This window comes from Microplitis mediator, chromosome 6, assembly GCF_029852145.1.
Source record: "Microplitis mediator isolate UGA2020A chromosome 6, iyMicMedi2.1, whole genome shotgun sequence".
In the NCBI taxonomy this organism is placed as follows: Eukaryota; Metazoa; Arthropoda; class Insecta; order Hymenoptera; family Braconidae; genus Microplitis; species Microplitis mediator.
The window spans coordinates 18465996-18490756 of NC_079974.1; the positions used below are offsets into that span (position 1 = coordinate 18465996).

The 24761-nt window shown below is 30.8% G+C and overlaps 2 protein-coding genes across 3 annotated transcripts in view; both read right to left on the minus strand.

Moving 5' to 3' along the window:
• The window catches only part of LOC130670315 (neuroligin-4, X-linked-like), a 210179-nt gene extending 209090 nt beyond the window's left edge, over window positions 1-1089 (minus strand). For both annotated transcript variants that reach the window (XM_057473668.1, XM_057473669.1), the window contains exon 1: window positions 243-1089. The gene's annotated coding sequence lies outside the window, so the exon portion shown is untranslated. The remainder of the gene's footprint in view (window positions 1-242) is intronic.
• Window positions 1090-9993: 8904 nt separating this feature from the next.
• LOC130670314 (uncharacterized) overlaps window positions 9994-24761 on the minus strand; it is a 57507-nt gene continuing 42739 nt past the window's right edge. Inside the window, exons 4-12 of the mRNA XM_057473667.1 lie at window positions 24076-24270; window positions 23430-23515; window positions 21645-21841; window positions 21406-21523; window positions 20969-21211; window positions 19244-19401; window positions 14379-14494; window positions 13384-14191; window positions 9994-12632 (exon numbers count right to left, since the gene is read on the minus strand). Coding sequence (XP_057329650.1) covers window positions 10568-12632; window positions 13384-14191; window positions 14379-14494; window positions 19244-19401; window positions 20969-21211; window positions 21406-21523; window positions 21645-21841; window positions 23430-23515; window positions 24076-24270 — 3986 coding nt within the window. The 3' untranslated portion in view covers window positions 9994-10567. The remainder of the gene's footprint in view (window positions 12633-13383; window positions 14192-14378; window positions 14495-19243; window positions 19402-20968; window positions 21212-21405; window positions 21524-21644; window positions 21842-23429; window positions 23516-24075; window positions 24271-24761) is intronic.

A 24761-nucleotide genomic window follows, 5' to 3' on the forward strand; every position in this document is an offset into this window, starting at 1 on the left:
AGTATCGAAAAAAAAACCAATTTCCAAAAATATTTTTAATAATAAATCAATTTTGGGCATCTCAAAATTTTTTCTGAAACTTATGAGTACGCTATCCATCCCGGCTTTTTCTTAGACATATATGTGTATATATATGCAATTTAAATACCAAAAAATACTTCCATAATCTATACAATCAAACTGACTTTTAATTACACCGTTTAAAAATTTATAACGTGTAACAGGTATGCAATAACACTCACCATTAAAAACACCTCGCTTTGCTGAGTACACATTAATTAAAAAAAAAATAAACAACAAACAAAAAAAAATAAAACAAACCCCACTTAACTATCACCACTTAAAAACACAACACACTCTCAAATATTATATTTATCCAGTAAAATATCTCGAGTACATTTATCCCGTTTATTAAAAACACAAATCACTCATTAATAAACAATCGTGTTAAACACAGCTCACTAATAAGTCGCATGAAAACAAATATTTTTAGTGCCAATTAAAATCCAAGAACCAGCGCTTGAACAACTTTATGAATTTCAAACAAATTCAAATTTTTTTTTTTATTTAATAATATGTACACGGTTGTAAAGAGCAGAGTGAGCACTTGTTTAAAAATTTATATTGATATTTAGTATTAATCAATTGCTATGATCAGCAATTTTTTAGAAGTGATAATGTAGATATTAAAAAATTTTTACGTATCATCAGTAATTGAATCACTGAAATTTTTTATAACCATTGTTCCTTTTTTCTGTGACATCCGTTCGAAAATATGCGACGTTGACAATTATCCGTATTGAGTATTTTTGATTTTTCGATCCAGTTATTCATTTTGTTTTATTTGAATTTTTGATTACATGTATAGTTTTTAATCACTCGTGTCACTGACACTTTAGGTATACTATTGACACAATAGATGCCGGTAAATAAATATATATAATATATATATAAACAATTGTATAAATATATAAGTAAGTAACTAAATAAACAAAGAAATTAATTTATGATACGGTATCACTACTGGCCGCGAACACACACAGTCACGAGCGGAGAGTAAACCCGGCGAGCTGACGACTCGAAGCTCTCGGGGTCGACTACGATACCGGAATGAAAAGCTTGTTAATGTACGGCGCGTCGAGCGTTGAGATACTCCACTCGTACTACTGCGCAACGGTCGATTCTGCGGATTACACTTCATATCATACGTATATATATATTTATATGTGTAATGTACACATTACACATTTTTTAAATTTTAAATATAAATTAATTTGTCTATTTACTTTACAAAAAAAATTAATGAACTTTCTGTTGATAAGAATTTATTTTTTTTTGTTTACTAAATTTAATTAATAATTTCTACTTGTTTAATTTTTTTTAATAATTTGTCGCGGACTTGGCCGAAAAAAAAATTCAAAATTGATCTTCTAATTTTTTGAGAGTTTAAAAAAAATTAGAAGTATTTAAAAAGTGTAATCCAGCCTTCAAAACTGGAGTATCTTAAAAACTTTATCTCGAATAGGGATGCTGCGCAGGTCATTTATAACCCGCCACGAGGGCGGTACACTAGATTCAACTCAGTACCGAGGGTTCGCTTCCGTAAAAGTCAAAATAGTTTTACCGACTGATGTACGCGCGGTATTTTTAAATACTTTTATTTGGCTCATTCCTTCTTAGTAATTAATAATTAAAATAAATAATCAATTATTCATGTAATCTCTGATCTTCAATCTGCGCAATTCAACATGACAAAATTACTGAGTGAAAAAAAATAAAATACAAAAAACTAAATTAGCACATGGAAATTTATAGTCAATGTAAAACGATTTAAATAGATTGATCGGTGACGTTGAATCTTGATGGAGTATTGCGGGCAATGAAAACCGCGAGCAAGGATAATTAGAGGACTCATGATTATCCTTCAACAGAAACGCGAATGGCCTAGAGAGTAGGGAGGGGGAGGTCGGATCTGCTGGTTGTAACCACTACTATGGACGAGTAAACTAATTAGAGGACCCTACGATTATCCATCAGTATGATAATTATTCTCTTCATTCTGACAATCATTGTATATGTTCATATTATATTATATGTATGATGATATTTCACAAATTGTCAACATATCACCGTTTAATCAAACGTAACCCATTTAATATAACACACCGCTATTATGATTATTACTAAAAATTCTCAGTTACATACAATCATAATTTAATTCCATATCTTTTTCTTTATCATATTTATGCAACAATTTCATCAATATCCAATTATTATTAATTACATGAATAATATTATACCTCAATTTACAAATTCCAAACTGTTTTACTGGATTATTTACCGGGATTCAATTTAGTTTAATTAAATTAATTAGTCAATATAATAACAATGCAGATATTTTCTATAAACTCATTGAATTATAAAAATAAATTTTGGTTCTTCTCATTACGTTTAATTTTGTTTCACATGATATTTGTTAACATTCCTGTTAAGCTTCGCTACCGTTCATTAAAAATATTTGTGGAATTTTTTAATTTTAAATTTTTTTCTGTCATGGTGGCCATTTCTAATTAGTGGCCCCCTTCCAGAGTCAAAAAACAAATTCTAGTTTAGTTCTCAAAAGCCTCAATTTCTTTGATGTTTTCTTTGCCGCCCAGAAAGTAACTCTACTTTAGTACTCAAAATACTCAATGAGAACTATGAGGCCTAAATGCGAATAATTTATCGATTTTGAATTATAACTAAGGCCTCAAAATCCTCAACGAATGAAAAGTTATAGTTCGGATTTTGAAAAATTTTAGATACAAAAGGGAGGGGAGAGAATACGTTGAATGAGACTTTGAAGGTTCAAATGCGGATAAAATTATTGCTGTATATATTGAGTATTTTGAGGCTCTAATCCAGTTTAGTCTTCAAAGTGGTAAATTGGTCGTAACTACTACTTTGAGGACTGAACTAAGATAACTTTCTATACTGTTGTCAATTTTAAAATTCTAAATTGACCCTAAAAAACTTCATTGAGAACTTTAAGACTTAAATCCGAATTTGTTTTTTGACTCGGTTTTTCCCTCATTCTTTTCTTTTACCAACTGTACGCGATCTGATGAGAGTTTTTCTTACTCTACAAATTTAGGCTCTGGAGACTTATTTTATTATTTTAAAAATATGATTTGGACCTAACCTTGGTGATAGCGGACAAAATTACCAAGTTTAGGATCGAATCACCTTTTTGATGTACGGATTTTCATATTCTAAAAAAATGATTTGAGCCTCCTTGCCCTGGTGTAGGATTTGGAGGCTCAAATCACTTTTTTCATTTTGACTCGAGATTGCAATACGGTATTCAATAATTAGGAAAGTGTCAATAAAAATGGGGACGCTAAGGGAGAGGTTTACATTTCTTGATTTTGTGTCCACCAAATTTAAAGTTTTTAAATTATATTCAAAAAAATTGCAACGGAAATTGAAAAAATTTTTTTTTTCGTTTTTGGAAAGAATAAAGTCACTTAAAATTAACGAAAAAATTTGTCAATTATCGTGATTTGAATGTAAATCAATAAAAATAATATGATTTGCAATATAATTTAAAGTTATGTTGAAGAAAAAAATTTAAGCGTTCTTCATTTTTCCCGACTTTTTTCTCTTTACAATATTAACAATATTTTGATTCCAATATTACACATTTCAAAATGTATAAATGTAATCGTATTCATTACTGGTAATCAATAATTGATTAGTAATTACTGATAATTTAATTAACTATTAATTAAATTTATTTTATTTCAAAATTATTATCTCCAATAAATTTCATCATTTTCATATTTCATTAACTCTAGTGATTTTAACTAATTAATTTGTTTTAAACTCACAGTCATCGCCTGTTTCACTGACGTTCAAAACCAGAAAATAATTAATTTCAAATAGTAATCAAAAATTAAATTCTTAATCAGTTTTCTTAGATCTTCAAATACTTTTCGTGTTTGAAAAACAGTTGAATCGTTTATTTGAGAAACCCCATAAGTCAAGAACACAAAATTTCTTCTGCACCACTCGAAATAAATATATACTGAAGGGCCGAGTGAAATGGGTTTCCTGAAAATTTTTCTTTCTCAAAATAATTTAAAAACGGTAATTTATTATTTTTGCAGTTGTATCTAAGCCCGGGTCTTATTTTCAAAAAATTTTCATTCCATGCTTCGCTCTTAGAATGTGCGGGTAATCGTATTTTTTACTTAAATTTTCATATAAATCAAGATTGTTGTTGAATTAATCGTTTATTTGAGAAACCATAAGTCAAGAAAACAAAATTTTTCAGGAAACCCAAAAAACATTTTTTTGGAAAAACTTGACATTAAAATAATAAATAAATAATTGAATACAATAATGTTAGCGTCTTTGAAAAAGATTCCAACAAGAAAAATTTAAATTTTCAACTGAAACTACTTAAAAAAATTATTTAAAGTTGATTGACTTATGGGGTTTCTCAACCAAACGAAAAAAAAAGTTATAAGATCATTGTTTTTTTAAATGTTTCCACTCAAATCATTTATTACACTGATAAAATGAAATATTAAATATGTATTTAAACTCTGAAACTCAGAAATTACAAAAATTATAATTAATTTAAACATTTTAATGAGTCATATACCAGTCAATACTAAAACAACATTTGAAATTAATTTCCCAAAAAAGCGCGAATTTTAAATAAAAAAAAAAAAAAATTACTTCTGTAAAACTAAAACTGCATATGTTTATTTGAGTCATTGACTTATGGGGTTTCTCAATCAAATGAAATTGCTGTCACCCCGTTAATTTTTATTTTAAACGCTGATTTGATGCATATTTTGATTGATTTCTATGGAGAGATATCCAAAGAACCCAAAAATGGATTTCTCAAATAAACGATTCAAAAAAACAGGTCACCCGATATTTAATTATTTTATTTTCTTGAATTATATATTAGCTCAACAAAAACAAAATGGACAATGCGCAAGTAGCTTGAAACCATCTCCAAGCCCTGCACTCTGTAAATTTTATAATTAAATATATAGTAACGACTTAATTTTAAATATTTTAGTTGAAAATATTTAAATTAACAAAGATTATTTTATAAATAAAGTAACTTTTTAAAATGGATTTAAAGTAAAGTAATCTTTTTTATTTTCAGTTAAATCCCCACCATTATTTCAAAAAGATAACACAATCAGCTGTTAAATTAAATTATTAATTTACACCCGGTGAACGTGGTAGTAATATTAATAAAAGCAAAATGGAATTTGATTGCATCAAGTCACTCTTTAATGCTCATGGGAACGATAAATAATCCCTCGGGTAGTAGTAGTTTTTTTAGTTTCCGGTACGCGTGCTTCTGTACTTGCACATCACATTTTTCTTTTTGCAAGTTAGCTAGCCCGTCATCGCAGCACAAAGTTACTTCTTCTTACTCTTCTTATTCTTGTACTTCTTGTTATTTTCTAAACTCTCTCTCTATATATATGTATAAATATGTAATTCTTTTTCATTTTGTTGCTGCTGTTATTTTACGAAGTAGTGAGCAAGGACTGGGCTCTGTCCTCACGAGCTTGAAGGCAGCAAAATGAATGAGAACGCGGTGTGAAATTCAATTTAGCTCATAACACAAAGTGAAGAGTTGTCAGATGTGACGAGGAAAAAATCGATAGACGACTACAGTTTGTACCGGCAGAAGAGACCGTCAGTTGCTTTTGCTCCTGAGTCTGGGCTAGCCTGCGTCACAGTGTAAAGAGAGTGAAGACAGACAAACTCTGTATTGGATACAAACGAGATAAATAGAGAAAGAGAGAAATCTAGAGCCAGAGCGAAGAGTGGGAGAAGTGAAGTAGAGAACACGAGAAATAGTCAGACACTGAACTCGACTACTGGCTAAATCATTGTCCCGCTCATCTCCGGAACATCGCGGACGGAAACAACGCCGACGATAGGACATCGTGGCTAGCGACGAAAATATTGCTGAAGATTTCATTATAGATAAACACCTGATGTTCATTCTTTATTTCCTGTTAAATTTTTTTTTTATTTCTCCTATTCTTTTCTTTCTTATAAATTCTTTATTTCTGTTTCTTACACCCACTCACACTTTTTGGCTGAGCTATTTGACTTGTCCGCAACCTTAATCAATAACTAATTACTCTCTCAGCACTTTTAATGGCTCGAATACCGACTGGTCAATTTAAATGAAAAAATATTTCCTTAAGATTTTACTACACCAAAATTTTTTCCAAAATAACTCTTGGGCGTTTCCATTTCTTGGGAGTTTCAAAAATAAATAAAATTACTGCTTGAAATGACTGCACAGTTAGAAATTTTGTGTGTTTGTGTTAAAAAATTATTTGGTTAAATTTTTTGTATTGATTTTTAACACACAAACCGTTTGTGTTATTTTACTTTAACAGATTTTTTATGTTAAATGATTAGAAAATCTAGAATGTAACACATTTCTTGTGTTATTCGAAAATTAACACAAAATTTGTGTTATTTGACTAAACGTTCCCGCGCAATTCTTCATTACTATAACCAAACAAAGCATTGTAGTAGCATTGTTTGCAAGGAAATTTGGACTATAATTTATTTACAATTAAATATATACAGTTTACAATTAAATTTAGATAACTTTCATACCTTTTTGGCCTGGTTCAATTGTTCGCTAAATTGACATAAGTTCTACTAAGGGTAGATCAGTATACTTGACTTGGTAAGGTTATGTGCTTATGTTTATTAGTTGATTTTAACACGAAAAATGTGTCAAATTTACATAAATGTTCTGTTAAATGTACACAAATTTTCTGTCAAAAGAACAGATTTTATGTGTTTAATTTTATTTTACATAAAATTTGTATTAAAGATCAACACAAACGCAATGTGTTGAATTAACACAAAAATTTGTGTAGACGGTTTGCAACAGACGATTTGTGTTGAATTTAACACAAAATTTCTAATTGTGTGAGGAAAAAAAAATTTTCCGATCTCGAAATTTAGTTTTGTCTTTCTCTGCACCCATCCTTCGAATCTAATATACGATAAAATTATGACTATTATCGACACGAAAAATTAATATTATTCATGCAAATATTCATACATAAACAACTAACATTTATGAAAACTACATTTTCAGGTCAATAGTCCACACCGGAAGCGGAATTGCGTTGCCGGCAATTTAGTTGTTAGCAGCGTAACGAGCTCGTCCATCCCGACTCGAATGCAGCCAATTTCTACTTCTCAGCCCATCATTACCATTTCCTGTTTGTTCAGGTACGTCACGTTAAAATATTAACATTTCAAATCCTCAAGCCCTAAAAAACCTCCACCCCATCGGTCTTTTACTCACAAAAAATTATTCCACTCAAACTGCAAAGGCCCCAATCAAAACTCTGCATTGAGCTAAAAAAGTATCCTTACTAAAGCAATTACATAAACCAGAAAAATAAATTTCCTATCGACTCCTTCATCATTTAATTACCGTATAAAGTCTCAACCGAACCCGGTCATTCAAAGTACAAGTATCTTTAATTGAATAAAAACTTCCGGTATTGAATGCCAGAGTTTCTGTGCGGTTTCCATTTACGATAAAATAGACATTAATTATTAAATGTGGAACTACATATACATATAGATATATACATACACTCACCTATTGACTTAGAACAATGGTCTGTAGCCTGCACTTTACGATGGACTTACACAATTGTAACATGTAAACGATTTGAATAATATCATGTTAACTAGCTCCGACCTAACTTTGAAAGCAATTCAATCTAAGTAACGAATGCCTCCTTAGATACTTTGTCAGTAAATGAATTATTTATAAAGAAATAAAATATGCAGACGTACTTTGTGCCAGTCTACAGAGTAACGTTAAATCAACGTTATGTGATGACGAAATAATTCAAGAAGCCATGAACGTAAATGCTAAGTTAGTTGCATAATTAAGTAGCCTTTCAAGAAACGACTAATTTAACAAAACATTGATATATATATAAATCGAATTTCAATTAAAATATAAATTCAATTATGTTGAGGGTAATCGATTGTTGGAAATTGAGTGAAACTATTTCACAAGATTTATAAACGGAGTTTATTATATTTTTTTAAACCCTTATAGTCTTTGTATGAGAATTCTCTTTAGCAATGAGATACGATGGGATAAAAGAGAGGATGAGTGAGAAAGAAATGGTGAGTAACTGACAAAAAAGCATTACCGTAATACGAGCTCATCAAACGAAGCAACGCTCTGTTGAAAGCTCCTTTCTTTTCCATTATAACGACTCGGCGATCTCTCTCGAGTCGAGTTTAACCTTAATACCGATTTACTCGCTGCGCTGACATGATTATTACGTATTGTAATTTATTTTTATTTTTTTTTGTTTACAAGTACATTATTTAAGTAATTTATTTGATGTAAATTATGTTTTTTTTTATTATTTTTTAATTGGAATCATTGGAGTGAGGCACGATGTAGAATCAATGAGTGTAATTTAATGGAAAATATATTATACGTACAATGGGATCTCCGTTGCGAGTAAACTATGAGCATTAACCGATATCACGTGCTCATTACCACATTCGATTATTAAATTTTATTTTTTTAACTTGATCTTGAGTTTTGAATTCTGTTATTTATTTATAAAGCTATTATTATAACGTGTTGGGTTCAAATTTGAATCGTTTTTTAGCAATCAGCTCTACCAAACTTTCAAAAATTGGGAGTGAGTTCAGAGTGATTACGGATTTTATTTGAATCCGAATTCATTCCGTCACTCAGAGTTCCAGAGTTCTAGAAGAAATCGCTCCGCATGCGTAGTAAATAGAGAGTTTGTCTTTTCAGTAAAGTACACAGAAAAAAATAAATAGGTGCTGCAACAGGACGCAGTCCTGTGGGAGCATCAGGATTTTTCCTGTGAAATCAATAGGATAAGGAACAAATTTCATGTACTAATTTTTTTTATCCGTATAATGAAATTTCAGAATTTGAAAAAAAAATTCAAAGTTTGGAAAAAAATTTTAATTTTAAAATTCAAATTTTTTTTCGTAGTAAATTTTGTTTTCAAAATTGGAATTTTCGTTCAAAATTGGAATTTTCGTTCGAATTCAAATCATTTTTAAAATTTTGAAATTTTATTATACTGACAAAAAAAAATTGAAACGTGAAACTTGTCCCTCATCCTATTGATTTCACAGGAAAAATCCTGTTGTTGCAACAGGATTTTGTCCTGTTGCAACACCTATTTATTTTTTTCCGTGTAATTTCGGAGTGATTACGAATTTTATTTAAATCCAAATCCATTCCGTCCCTTAGAGTTCCAGAGTTCTAGAAAAAATCACTCCACATTCGTAGTAAATAGAAAGTTTGTCTTTTCAGTAGAGTAATTTCGGAGTGATTACGAATTTTATTTAAATCCGAATTCATTCCGTCACTCAAAGTTCCAGAGTTCTAAAAAAAATCACTCCGCAAGCGTAGTAAATAGAGTTTTTCTTTTCAGTAGAGTAATTTTGGAGTGATAACGAATTTTTTTTAAATCCAAGTTCATTCCGTCACTCAAAGTTCCAAAGTTCTAAAAAAAATCGTTCCGCATACGGAGTAAATACGGAATTTTTTTTCAGCAGAGTGATTTCGGAGTAATCCGGATTTTATTCAAATCCGCATTCACTCCGATTCGGGGTTTCAATATTGAAATAAACTCCGCTTCGGAGTAAATTTCACTCCGAGGAGATTAAATACATATACAGTCATCCGCTTCGCATTCACTTTGAATTTAATCCGCATTCACTCCGCAAATGTTTTACAGTGCAGTAATTTTTTTATTTTTTAAAAAGTACTAACGCTCCAATTTAATAATTTTTTTTACATTTCTATTAACTTCACATAAATTCGAGTAAAAAATATAATTTACAATTCTAAAATAAAAATTACAAATTTTTTATCAATAAAAAAAATCTTAAACATGACTATTTTTCTTCGTTTATCATAATAATTTTTTTATTATACAGCAATATAAAATTCACTAGATTATCTTCCACATTATATATTTTAGTTGATCTAAAATTATATCATTACAATAGATTATTTTACATAATGGTCTTAGCAAACTATATTTTCTCTTCAATTAAATATAAATTCTACAAAATAAAATACAATATTACAATATGACAAAATTTTTGTACTTTTTATTAATAATTTTTACAACAAATCTCATCAACATACTTATCATTTTTACTATCTCCAAGTTTCGTTACAATAAAAAATAATTCACCATAGCACGATCTACTAAAAAAAGAAAAAACCATTCATCGCTTATGCAAGTAAAAATATATACACATAAAAGATTTAAGCACTACTCATGAAACTAAAACGTTTATGCATCGCACGAAGCGCGTATAAAATTATTAAAAGTACCTACAAAATAATGAGCTATAAAAATACAACCGCCATTTTCAATAAATTTAAATGAACCGAACTTGGTTGTAAAATAAAATAAAAAAAAAAATAATAATAATATCCAACATACTTTATACATTTACAATAAAAAATAATTTATTTTTTATCTACTGGCTTACGTTTTATAGTATTTGTATTAAATAAAATTTCACTATCTACATTTCCCGCGTCTTTTTTAAACATCATCGGTATATTTGATTTGCTATCAGTATTATTCGACACAGCATTTATCCGCTGAACTATCTCGACTTTTTCAGGATAAATAGTACTGCTGGCATCGCTATCTTTCCTCCGCGTAAATGACGGAATTCTAGTGACTTTGGGTTTTTCTTTAAGCGGCGGTTTCTCCATACGCTCAATAGTATCAGAGCCCTTGCTCGCAACACTAGAGCCGGCAACCCCGAAAATTTTATCAACACTCACAACTGTTTGAATTTCCGGCGAGGGAATTGCCGAAACTTTTGGTATAATACGTTCACGATTTCTCGTTACATTCGTCGTAGGTTTTATTATTATTTTCGGTCCTTTTACTGCACCCGTAGGTGCTATTATTATCTTAGGATCTTTCCTCTCACCAATAACGTGGCCCGATACCTTAAAAGAGTCAGTGCTTTGAGAATTAACTAAACTATCTACCGGCTTAATAAATTTATCAACGCCCTCTTTAACCGGACTGATAACAATTTTCGGCTCTTGATTTAAATTACTAGGAATGTCTGGTACTTTTGGTGTGATGACTATTTTAAAGTCATTGACTGGCTGCTGATTTAATTCATCTGAATCTTTAGCCTGTTTTCTCATTGTTTTGTACCAGTTTAAATTTTTAATACTTACATTAGGCAGTGATTTGTTGGTTTCAATGGTAGTTAAATTATTAATATCCTCATACCAATTACCATTGATACCGCCAATATTTCTATCTAACCCATCAGCAGATCGACTATTAGCGCAGCTGTATATCTCGTCATTGAACGCTTTGTACGTTGAGCCATGAACCGGACATTTTGGATTCGCAATAATCGAGTTTGATGAATTCAGTAATTCTGTTTGATTACGATTGTGCTGAGATAGAACTTGCTGTGCGTCAATCGCTATCTGTTCAATGGAATCAATGATACTGGAATCCGAACGATTCTTACCGCAAGAATCTTGTCTCTTCAACAATGGACCGACGTGAAGATTCGTTGTAATTGGCTCTCTCTCTGGATTCTCATCCTCCTCAGGTAAATCAAGACTTTTTGAAGTCCCGAAGATTCTTGGTGGTGGCTGTGGCGGACAGCCCGAACCACAAGAAGGATGCGGACCCTTTCTGTGATTTATTAATCCACCAGTACTGTTCAGTTGTTTTGGAGCAGCATAAAAATTAGTGACCGGTAACGATCGTCGTTTTTCGATATCCGGTAATACTTTAGGATAATTTCGTCGCTTTATCGTTTTTAAAGCCTCCTCGGGACTTATCGATTCTCTTTCAGCAGCCGGTTCGCGACAGGTTACATTTATATCCGGCTGCCCGAAAGTTGTCATTTTTGGTATCGTTCCGTAAATCCCTTCCTCGGGGACTGTTTTGGAAATAACGCTGTTACTTCCATCGCAGGTGTCATTGGAAACATCTTCTGCGAGTGTGTAGGAGTCATTCAAATTCAACTTGGGTAATTTTGATTTCAATTTTGGATTTATTTTGGCATAAAGGCTGCTCGCACTACCGGAGTCTGATTCGTAAACGCGGGTAGACGAGAAATTTGACGGCCTCGTTACGGTGGTCTTAAAAACAGTCTCCATTGGCAAAGGGTCACTGCGCGAGTGATGGTGCTCTATAACAACCACCTGGGGAGCTGCCGTTTGTATGTCGATAAATTCCTCGTATGCGTTCGTATCCTCGGCGTTTATGTCTTTAGCTAACTCGATTGGTATTTGATTGAGAATTGATTCAGTCCGTGTTGCTGGTGTTGCGTCAATTCCCACAGATATCTTTCCAGTTTTCGATTTTTTTACACCCGGTCTTATTGTCAGTGCAGGACTTTGATCGTATATTGGCTCTGATTTACTCATTTTTAATTGATCATCAACTTTTTTACGGTCTACTTCAGACTGCTGTGTTATTTTGTCTTGATGTTCTTTTTGTAAAGTTTCGCGGGTTTTTCGCAAAAATCTCGGCGAACATCTGCAACAAATATTAAAAATTAATGAGCCAATTTAAATTTATGATAATTCGCTATAGATATTTTTATAAAATCGGTATAAAAATTAAAACTTATAATTTGAAAGTAAAATTTTAAGAATTAACAAGAGTCCAATTAAAAAATATAAGATAAAAATGAATACATAGATAAGTAAAAGAGAATCGTGTTCGATTTAAATAAATGAAAAAAAAAAAAAAATAACTAAGAAAAGTAATATTTGTCGAGTATTTTTAGTATCTTTTTTTTTTTTTAATGAAAAAATAATTGCGAATCTTCAGCACTCGTACACATACACACAGACAAGTGGCATAAGTAGTCTGAGGTTGTCGACCGCATTTTGGTTCAACTGTATACGAATGACTGTTCGAGGAAGCAAGCGTAATTGGATTACCCCGGCCCAGGTTGGTCAAGAACTCCATTGCAGTTGTTGGTCGAGCAAATCGTTAATACAAGTGCACTTCAACAACGAATACGACTCGCTCAATTAGACACACTTGGGCTAGTACAAGAGGTACAACGAGGCGTGTACAATTCCTCTTTCTCATCTATATTTGTATCTACAGCTACTACATATACATCAACATCAACATCAACGTCTATCTCTAGCTCTAGCTCTACCTCTACCTCTACTTCTACCCTTACGTCTAAGTCTATATAAATATACAAGATACCCTAACCCTTGAGTAGACTATAGTCTAGTCTAGTCTAATCTAGTCAAGAAACAAACCTCACCTGTGAACAATTTCCTGCTGAATCCATTCCTTAACTTTAATGTGGGTGTCGATGGTTGAGCTAGAATTTTGTCTCGAAAGTTTCGATTGCCGTCCAAAGTTTGAGCTGTTGTCATACGCTTTATCACTCTTTATCACTTCATGAATATCAAGTTTGCTGTCACATTTACGATTTAACTCACCACAATTTTCTCCCTGTTTATCATTATTATTATGATGCTGATGGTGGTTTGTCTTTGACTTTCTCGATCCCGTGAGTACGCTGGTATTTCCGGCGCTTTTCCCGCTTGAACGTTTGAGGTTCTTTGTCAAGGGTGAATCTTTGCTCTTCTTTAACCTCTGACGTCTATGGTAAATATAGAAGAGAATTGTGATATTAACCAGCAGAAAAAACACACTTATCCCAACAACCATCGTGAAAGTTGATGAGGCTTTGAAGCTGCTTTCTGTTACGGATTCATCATCGTCGTCGTCATTATTATTATTGTCATTACTGTAATTATTATTGACATTCTGCCCGGGCGACGCATCCGGGCGAGAGATGGGAAATCTATCAAAGGGTCCACTCTGCTCATTGATAGATCCATAACCGGGGTCGAAATTAGCGGGTATCCCGGTTGTGGGTTTGATACCAAACCCATCGAGTGGTTCGAATGAGCTTGTGTTCCTGTACTTGCCAATCCTATCAGCGTGATCGAGAAACTCTGGTCTAGGTCCTCGAGGCCTGTGTCTAATTAGGTTTGGTATGTCTTCGTTCCAAAATTGCATTTCAGCTTCTCGATACTTGCGCCCAACTCTCGGTGGTATTGCTGTTAAAATTACCTTTTTTAATTATAACTTTACTTATTAGATTATATATTACTGATATATATATATATATATATATATATATATATATATATATATATATATATATATATATATATATATATATATATAGGTAGAGAGATAAATCAAGAAAATTATATTGAAAAAAAGTTTAAGATGTACTCTTACTTAAGTTAAAGTAAGTTTCGTCGACGATATTGAATTCTGGCCAGTCTAGCTGATACTGACGCCATTCTTTTGGCCCATCTGTTAAATAGGTCATTCTTCTCGGTGCATTTGGATTCCTTTAATGTTAAATTATTTATTAATTTTTTTACAACTCCTAATTGGCTAGCATTTTAATTATTAACCAAGAAAAAATATATCAGATTTTCGGTAGTCCAGTATGAAAATAACATATATAGTCAAAATATATGATAAATATCAGAAAATATGTGTGGCCAATTTAACTATATTTTCTGACATATTTTTTTTTATAGTAAAAAATATAATATTCATCATATACGAGTCCGTATATGTTTAGCATATATAAAATATATATGTCAATCATATACAAAAAATATATTCTTATTCGTATGACCAACTCCAATTAAATTAGATCTAAATTTTATTATACTCTTTAAATTGCAGTTAAAATTTTCAAAATTAGTTAATTTGATGCGAATATATAATATATCCATATACATATACATACACCGAATAAAATATATGCTTAAATATAACAAAAAAAACATATGGTGCCATATATAGTATAAATTATATACTAGCATATGTTTCATTTCATATAAAAATTTTATGTAGCTTAATATAAGAAATATATGGAATACATATATTTACTACTGTATATAATTTTTTTTTTTGTTGCAAACATATATGATTTTATATATTTTAACCATATATTATTTTTTCATACGGGATTTGAGTCATAAATTCTAATTTTTCCATTATTCAGATCTCTATAGATCTAAAAATATTTATGATGATCAATGTTAGATTTAAATTATCTTTTTCTGAATATTTGATTATAATAAAAAAAAAAAGAAATGATTATAATTCTTTTATTGAATTTCTTAATTTTTACAAATTTCTGAATATATGGAATTTAAATTAATTTAATAATCAACTCAAAGTAAAATAAAAAACTATAATCGATTGAAGTTTTATTTAAAATTTTAAAATCATTCATTCCCTTTTTCATCAATTATTCGAAAATTGAATGTTGTATCACTGATTGGTCCGACTTTTATTAAAAGGAATTAATTTGTCCTAGAAAAAACTCACTCTATATTTTACTAGCGTATCTGAAACGAAATGATTTTTTATTTTCTATAACTTTTTTTTCTTTCATCGTATAGTAAATTTACCCAATTTGTATGCGTAAAACGTTATATAGCTCGAGTACACTTGTAGTCACTAATCTTTGGAGCGAATCCAGTTAACGAGTCCCTTTAACGATTAGTATACATGACTGTACGTTCGACGCTAATTTGTAGAGTATATTCATTCCGATTTTTTTTCCAATTTCAATCTTTTTATATATCCATTCATTTATTTATAAAAAAAAAACTTTGTGTTTTTGTATCTCATGTAATATAAATTCATTGAATCGAGTGCTGTCAAAATTCCATCCATATGATTGAAGCAGAGATCAAAGGATATTTTAATCATTTCCATGTATTCTATTACTTTTTAATATTTTTATTTTGTTATCAATATCAGCCAATTACAGTAATATCCGTTACGGCAACAAAATGCCCTCCGTTATTGAAAACTTTTGTATGATCCGAATTAAATTTAATCCCGATACTAAAATATGAAGTTATCACAATATTTTTACTTTGAAACGGTAACTCAATACTATGTTCTACTTTTCAAAATTTTATTAATTGAAATGAATATTCGCTCGTTAAAGTTATTATTATTATCTATTTTACACTGAAAAAAAAAATTTATTTGAGCCGGCTTAAATTTATTTGACCCAAAGATATCGTATATTTGGATATGGCAAAATAAATATTTAATTGGGAGAAAGATATAATATATTTGAGTAGTTTAATTGCGTGAAATAAGTGCGATTTATATGTGGTAAAGAAATGATCCAATGGCTACAAATAAATGCTAGTTGCCCCGGGTCAAAAAATTAGATCTGTTTTAAAATAAATGATAAATTCAAATATGTTTTCTTTAATTCAAGTTTATAAATCTTCTTCATTTTATATAGGAATTAAATCTGTTTGTGTCCGTACTAGTCATTATCCAGGCCAATATCAGACTTATTTTCGTATGATATTTAGTCTGTTTTGAATCGGGTTTGGACTAAAAACAGACTTTTTTATTGTAATTATTGGTCTGTGTTCAATTGTTTTTAAGGACAAAAACAGGACTTTTTATAAATATAAATAATAATAATAATAATCTAGATTTATTAATTTATTTTAATTTTCTTGATATTTAAAACCTGCTAATGCGCTTCCGTAATGCACAAGAATTTTGATGTTTTCTATTGCCAAAATATTTTCGATTTTATCCAGTAAATAAGAAAAATTTCTTGACATTTTCAGAGTTATTTTATCACTTTTATTTAATGCTATAAGTATTCAGTCAAGACAACTAAAAATTAAGCTGTCAAACTTACATTAATTGCCAACATTTTTAAACAAAAGATACTAAATAAATAGTAAGCAAAACATAATCAATTCTGTAACTTAATATTTTTTTTATAAATATTGACCATAAATAAAAATTTTATAAATCCATGATTTAATCTATTTTTGTCCTTGCAAATTTTCAGAACTAAAATTTTTTAAAGTTCAAGAATTAATCTAGTTTTGTCTGCCCGTAACGCAATTGTTTTTTAAAACAACAGGTCGAAAACAGCTTAACATTTTTGTAAAAGATCAAAAACAGATCGAATAGTCTAATAAGACTAAAATCAGATCAAATTTTTCGACCCGGGGCCATGTGCTTCAAATATATGTTAAGTATCGCCAAATTTTCCGTTATTCGTCACAAATTTAATATCTTTACTTCAAATATATATCATTTACTTACAAAATTATGAAACTATTTAAATCAACTGTCATATTTAGTTTTACCAAACAGTTATTTATCACTAAAAAATATTCAAAAAAAGTCACAAATAAACTGATTTACTTGGGACAAATTTTTTTTTTTTTCAGTGTATCACTAGTGTTTTGACCCACTGTATAGCTCTCATTTTTTTTTTTAAACTCTTAAGATTTTTAAATTTTCTGTAATATTTCGGGCGGTTAAAAAATTTCCAAATTTGTTTTTAGAAACTTTTGAGTTGTTTGAGACATTTAAGTGAAAATAATTTTTGGACAAAACTCAAAGAGAACATAATTATTGTTATGTAAATTAGTCACGAACTAAATCAGAGTAAAATTAAAGAAATGATAATGATTAATAAAGCAGTAAATAATGAAACATGACAGTAAAATATATAGATTAAAACAATTAAGCTGTAAGCTATATTTACTTTGTATTATAAAGTATAAAATTGAAAACAATCCATTCGGAAGGGAGTGCTAATTTCTGACGCTGTCTAAAAATGATAAAGTGTAACCAATTCGCCCTCCAGCTGAAATTTACTTCCCACTCTCTTTTTTTCCTCTCTCTCTCTCTCTCTCTCTCTCTCTCTCTCTCTCTCTCTCTCTCTCTCTCTCTCTCTCTCTCTCTCTCTCTCTCTCTCTCTCTCTCTCTCTCTCTCTCTCTCTCTCTCTCTCTCTCTCTCTCTCTCTCTCTCTCTCTCTCTCTCTCTCTCTTTTAAAATGGTTACGATCTCGTAATTTGTAGCCAAGGGATGGGAAAGAAGGGAGTAGGGTGAAGGGTAATCGTTTCCATTGGACAAATTAAAACGAACGATTCAACCGAGCGTTAATTTAACAATGTCTACCGTCAAATCAATAATCATTAATTAAATTATTCTGAAAATCGTTGGTACGTAAAAGGGGAAGCCACCAACTTCCGTGTTGTACATACACTATGTCCGCCGTATTGACAAAACGTGAATAAACAAAAATTTATGTTTTCTATTGCTATACTATATTTATAAACCGATTCTCAAAATATATATAAATGCATTATGTACTCATCGAATTCAACGAATGCATAATTTACTAAATTGACATTTTTTTTTTTTAATTGCTGACTAAAATAACTTATATATTTATTTATTTTGGTATGTACAAATACAACCAATTTACCGACGCAATTATATTTAAATATATAAATTTATTTATGAGTGTAATTGACTATTTTAATAAAAATTCTTTGATCTTTTTGCGTACTATTAAACTAAAAAAATATAACAGTGCAATAAATATTGAGAGATAAAAGAAAATGGTTGAATTTGCCTGCAAATAAATTTATAAAACAATTCTGTGCAAATAATATAAAGTTTAAATTCATAATTTTTCAATAAAACAAACGCGCAGATGATGATGATACTGAGGATAGAGATGCGAATTTAATCCGCGAATGCATAAATAAATATTCAGATGAGGGGTTAATTAAAAATGGTGTTTTTATTCGAAGCTTTTGAGTGACCGTGTGGTTATTTCGTTGATGTGTTGCTAACCCTCTTATTCTCTTTATATATATATATACATATGCGTATGTATATAGAAGCGTAATTGATTCTGTCACTCTCCACCGCCCAATTTTCTACCGTTAAAATGTAGTTGAGTATGTAGAGTATATTGTGGGAGGATAAAGCCTCCGAAAGTGTGAGAAGGGAGGAATCGAGGGTAGAGTCACCGTCGACTCTTCATACTTTGTAAATTGCTCACACGTATGCAGACAACGGTTGGAACGTTGCCCACTTCCATTTTCTAGTAACCAACATGTCATCCTCGATTTTTCTTATTTACTGGAGTATAAATATAAAAAAGAATTTAATATACTTATTTTTATTTTTTAATTTCATTAAATTAAAAAGTTTTTTTATTTGGTCTGAATAGTTTTTTATTTTTTTTTGGTTTCGGGACTAGGCTTAGTGGATCCATACGTACCCAGTATAGGCAAAATTACACCACCAGGTCATCATGGCCTCGGAGAAAAGTGTTTCACCGATATTATATCGACCGCGCAAGTGATATTTTCCACCGTCAAGTGGAACGCCCAGTACATATGGCAATTCCTCGCCGTGTACTGTGTGCTGCCGCTGTTGCTGGAAATTTTAAATTTACTAAATATTAATCACGATCATTAAACAGAATAGGGAAGACCCGGGTAGAATGGGGATACTTAAAAAAACCTGGACTTTTTTCTAAAATAAATAATTTATTACTTTTTTAAGTTTATATCAATATTTGCTTTCGCGCTCCTCACTCGTATTAAATTATGTTCAATATAATAATTTACAAAATACAGGATCAGATATAAACTTCATATATACATTTAAATTTTAAAGATTAAATTTATTTAATTGCAATAGTAAAATAAAATAAATATTAAAACAATTCAAATTAATTCTTATCCGTTGAATATAATAATGATATGGGAAAATCGGGGATAAAGTGCAACTGAAATTTTAAGCTACGGTCAAAAAAAAGCTTTTATGACCTGATATTTTTTTCTATTGAAATATACATTTTTACTTTAAAAAAAAATCATAAAAAATAAAATTTTCAATTCATTTATTTTGAAAGTCAAATCTCATAATATTGAGAGCCGAGTACACTGAGAGGAAAGTGCATGGTTGTGATAACTAGAAGGGATAAAAATGAAAAAATAGTCATCTTAACTAATATTTCTAATTTCTTAAACTAAGGTACCCGCGGGTAATAAGGCCTGTCGGGTAATAAGGCCTACACAGAAAAAAAGAATCTCTTGGCGCAAGAAAGTTTTTTGTTATAAATTGAAAACAAAAATTTTCTTAGGACAAGAAAAAATTTCTTGGTTCAAAAAATTTTTTCTTGCTCTAAAAAAATTTATCCTCGCTCCAAAAAATTAAAAATTTTCAATTTATAATTCGAAAAATTTCTTGAAGCAAGTAAAAATTTTTTTGGGACAAATAAAAATTTCTTGCACTAAGAAATCCTTTTTTTCTGTGTAAGAGACAGAAATGATATTTGAAACAATCGCCTCCGCTAAAGGCTACTCTAGTAGAAGGGTCTTGCATTGAGATGTTACGACAACTTTATAGAGTCCCGATACCACGTTCCCTGTCTTCTATATTTCATCATCCGTCATATGATGTCGTAGCGCAGAAGAAATCATAAAAAACAATCTAGTCTTCTGACTCTTCAAAAGGATGCTGATAGTTTTAAGTGCTGTTGAGCAAAGTAATCTAGTCTTCTGTCTTCAAAAAAGTATTGCTGCTAAATTAAAGTGATGATTCATCTCTAATACCAATTTTATTAAGTATAATTAAACTATTCCAGTTTGCTTAACCCGTAGGCCTTATTACCCTACCGTAGTAAAATAAGGCCTATTCGTATGGTTTTTGTAAAAGTTTAATTTTTTGTTTGTTTATGGTAAAAATTACCATTACTTCATTATATTTTATGGCTAATGTGGTTAAAAAAACTATGATATCATCGTACATTTTACAACTATATATTAGTTATCTGAACTGAGGGTAATAGTGGAGGCTTCATTGAACCATGATTTCTATAGTTCAGAAAACCAGTTTTTTCTCTCAGTGTATCCGAGTTATCTTATAAGAGTTCTATTACGGCCATGGAAATTAGTGACGAAAATAACAAAATTAACAAAATTATAAAACAACTTACACCCGAGTAATCTTGCATAGCTCTTGGATGTGAGAAGACGTACATATAACTTTTGGGATTAGCTTTGGCATGTAATTTGCCAGTCATCACAAGCGGTGCGACTGTGCCGCTATCGGAAAAAACGTCCAATACAATATCGCGATTTTTCGTCGGATAATCATTGGTAAATCCATCGAGAAAATCTCCGCCGTAATGCTCTAGAACCCGTGACAGTATCAGTTCTGGTTCTAGTTCATGAGTTGCCTGAAAAATATATACTTAAATACTATGTATACTCCACTACTGGACTAGAGTAGACCATACTCTCTCTCTACAGTACTAAAGTATTTCTCTTCTATTTCCCATTCCACTTAAACTCATTCTCCAATACTTTATCCCAACATATATAACAGGTATCATAGTAATAAAAAGCTAAATATAAAGAATGTCGATCTTACTTTAGCGTGATCACGAATCGCCTCGTCCCGTTGCCCGTCCAACATTCCGTGTAGCACGGCAACCGGGGGTAAAATGTGAAACTTTTCAGATTCAGTAACGCCGTACATCAAGTCAAAACTGTCGATATTGATTGGAAAATTGCATGATAAATATTTTCGACGTACATACACTTTAAATTTATTTATACGTATATATATTTATATATACATAGATAAATAAGTTTTTATACTGCACAAACCTGCCAAACACTTGGGCATTCTCCATCAATCTTAAAGGCTTCTTTGGTATAACAGCCCGATCGATAAGCGGCGCGAACGCCGGCACATATCGCGGCTTATCGATCCTCACATTCAATAGTCTATCTACATCTCTATTTCGTAAACATGACGCTAATTCGTTGTCATTTGTCGTTGGGCAATTCAATGCATATGCGACCTAAATAACAATAATTATAATTATTATTATTTATATCAAGTATCAAAAAGACGGACAAGAATTTCCACTCTTTAAACTACAATTTATTAGTCATTACACAGTTAGAAATTTTGTGTATTTGTGTCAAAAAATTATTTGGTTAAATTTTTTGAGTTGATTTTTAACACAAAAATCTGTTAATTCAACACAAACCGTTTGTGTTATTTTACTTTAACAGATTTTTCATGTTAAATGGTTGGAAAATCTAGAATGTAACACATTTCTTGTGTTATTCGAAAATTAACACAAAATTTGTGTTGTTAGACTAAACGTTTCCGCGCGATTCTTCATTACTATAACCAAGCAAAGCATTGTAGCAGCATTGTCTGCAAGGAAATTTGGACTATAATTTATTTACAATTAAATATATACATTTTACAATTAAATTTAGATAACTTTCATATCTTCTTGATCTGGTTCAATTGTTCGCTAGATTGACATAAGTTCTACTAAGGGTAGATCAGTATACTTGAGTTGGTTAGGTTATGTGCTTATGTTTATTAGTTGATTTTAACACGAAAAATGTGTTAAATTTACACAAATGTTCTGTTAAATGTACACAAATTTTCTGTCAAAAAAACAGATTTTATGTGTTCAATTTTATTTAACATAAAATTTGTGTTAAAGATCAACACAAACGCAATGTGTTGAATTAACACAAAAATTTGTGTAGACCGTTTGCAACAGACGGTTTGTGTTGAATTTAATACAAAATTTCTAACTGTGTATCCGCACAAAAAAATTTATATCCCGACAGAATAATATACATGCAGCTTATATATTTTGCATTGTTTATATGCTATTTTACAATGTACCTGAAAATCGGAACGTTTTTCGCGGAACGAAAATAAAAAATCAACATGAATAGTAAAAAATTTACTAGATCTAGATTTCTAAAATATTTCGCATGTTAACCGGCAATTGCAGCCACCGCTAATCACTCCTGGAGTCACTTTTAAGCAGTGAAATTACATAAATTTTTTCATTTTCGTTGTGCAAAAAACGTTCCGATCTTCAGGTACATATTTTACAATATATCCCGGTTATATATTTTTTTGTATGGGTTTCTTATAAAGTAATAAAATCTAGACCATATTGGAAACTTTATCAGTTGCCCACAGTTTTTATTATTGATCATATTAATTATCATATTTACAACCATTTGAATTTAGTAGTAATACCCAAATTTGCTTACTGCTTAAATAAATACTAAATTACATCGAAAGCTGTTCAGTTTGCTCACAAATGTCGATTGCTCGCTTTTTAATTATTTACCAAATAACTAACATACTACCCAGAATCAAACTAAAATCAATTACCACCCGCCTCTCATCTAAACATATACAATTATTTTCTCAAGCAATTAACCAATTGGTAATATTTTCCCCAAGTAAACTGACCGGAAGAGAAAAGCATCTGAATTCACCTAAATATCTAAATAACAGCAAACATCAATTACCGTGTAAAAAAAATTTTACATGCAGTTGCAGTCAGTAAGAAACTGTGAGCAACTGATAGCATCTCATTAAAAAAAAAAAACTTAATTTACTTGTTTAGTTATTTGTAGTGGAGCTTTTCCAATAGCCTCAGAACTTAAAGCCGATCCGGACATTAGGATAGCTCGTTTAAACAGACCTGTAAATACAAAATCTAATTAAATCCATAATTAAATTATAATGATAATCATGACAATGACAACAATAATAGTACGCATGACATATCGCATTACTAATCGTAATAATAATATTATATATAATAGTACAAAAGGGACAAGTGAAGCGTTGAAATTAATTTGACAATTATCCTTCACTATAAACTGTAAGGTAGAGTGCCCAAAATTAAATTGCCTCGGCTAATTCTCTTCTGACGGTTCCAATTTTGAGAAACAACCGTGGAATGTCACTATACATACCTCACTTGAAAGGGCAGTCAAATATATGTTGGGTACTGATATATGTTGTATGTGATAAATATATATGTATAGTATCTCGAGCAATGGCTTCTATTACATGCCATAGGCAAATTTTTAACAAACAGAGCTTTGCAAACTGACCAATGGAATTTATTTCCATCAAAATCACTCATCGCTTCAGTTCTGTCTCATTAATTCAATATTGACAGATCTCGGTAGGTCACCTTGTTTGACTCGGTCATATTTATCTATCTATAGACTGTAATAGTTGAATTTGATTTACCTTTGTTATTAGCAACGGGACTTATGAGAAGTAAATTTGCAAATATTGCTCCGGTACCATGTCCAACAATAGTAACACTGTCTGGATCACCACCAAATTGAGCGATATTTTCTTTCAACCATAAAAGCGCCGCTGTTTGGTCAAGCAACCCGAAATTACTGGCCGCATCGTCGCTCGTACCCGGTCGCAGGAACCCTATAATAGACATACATTAATTTTTATATTATTACATTATTTTCCGCCCGATTATTCAGTAATTTCATTTTGATACTCATTATCGTTTGTAAAAAAAAACTGTGATGATAATAATAGTAATAATAATGATAATAATAATAGCGCCGAAATAACTTAACTTGATCGTACGATCGAGCGGATAAGCGACTTTTACCTCTATTAACAAGTTTAGTTGATTAAAATTTAATCCTGAAAATTGTTTTCCAACTTGTTCAGTACCAGCGGGTGCATGTTTTGCAATTTAGCAGTCTATAGATATTTAAACCCGAAAAGGTATGTGTGTGGGTGGGAATGCATTTAAGAAGGAAAAAAGTAAAAAATAATTTTTAGATAGAAGGGTAGAAGTGAAAGAGGAGTAAAAGAGAGATGGCTGTTTCAGCAAACTTACCCTCCACTCTTACGACAACGCGGACTAACTGTGTCCGTCTCGCGTTGGTGGTCGGAAAAGCACT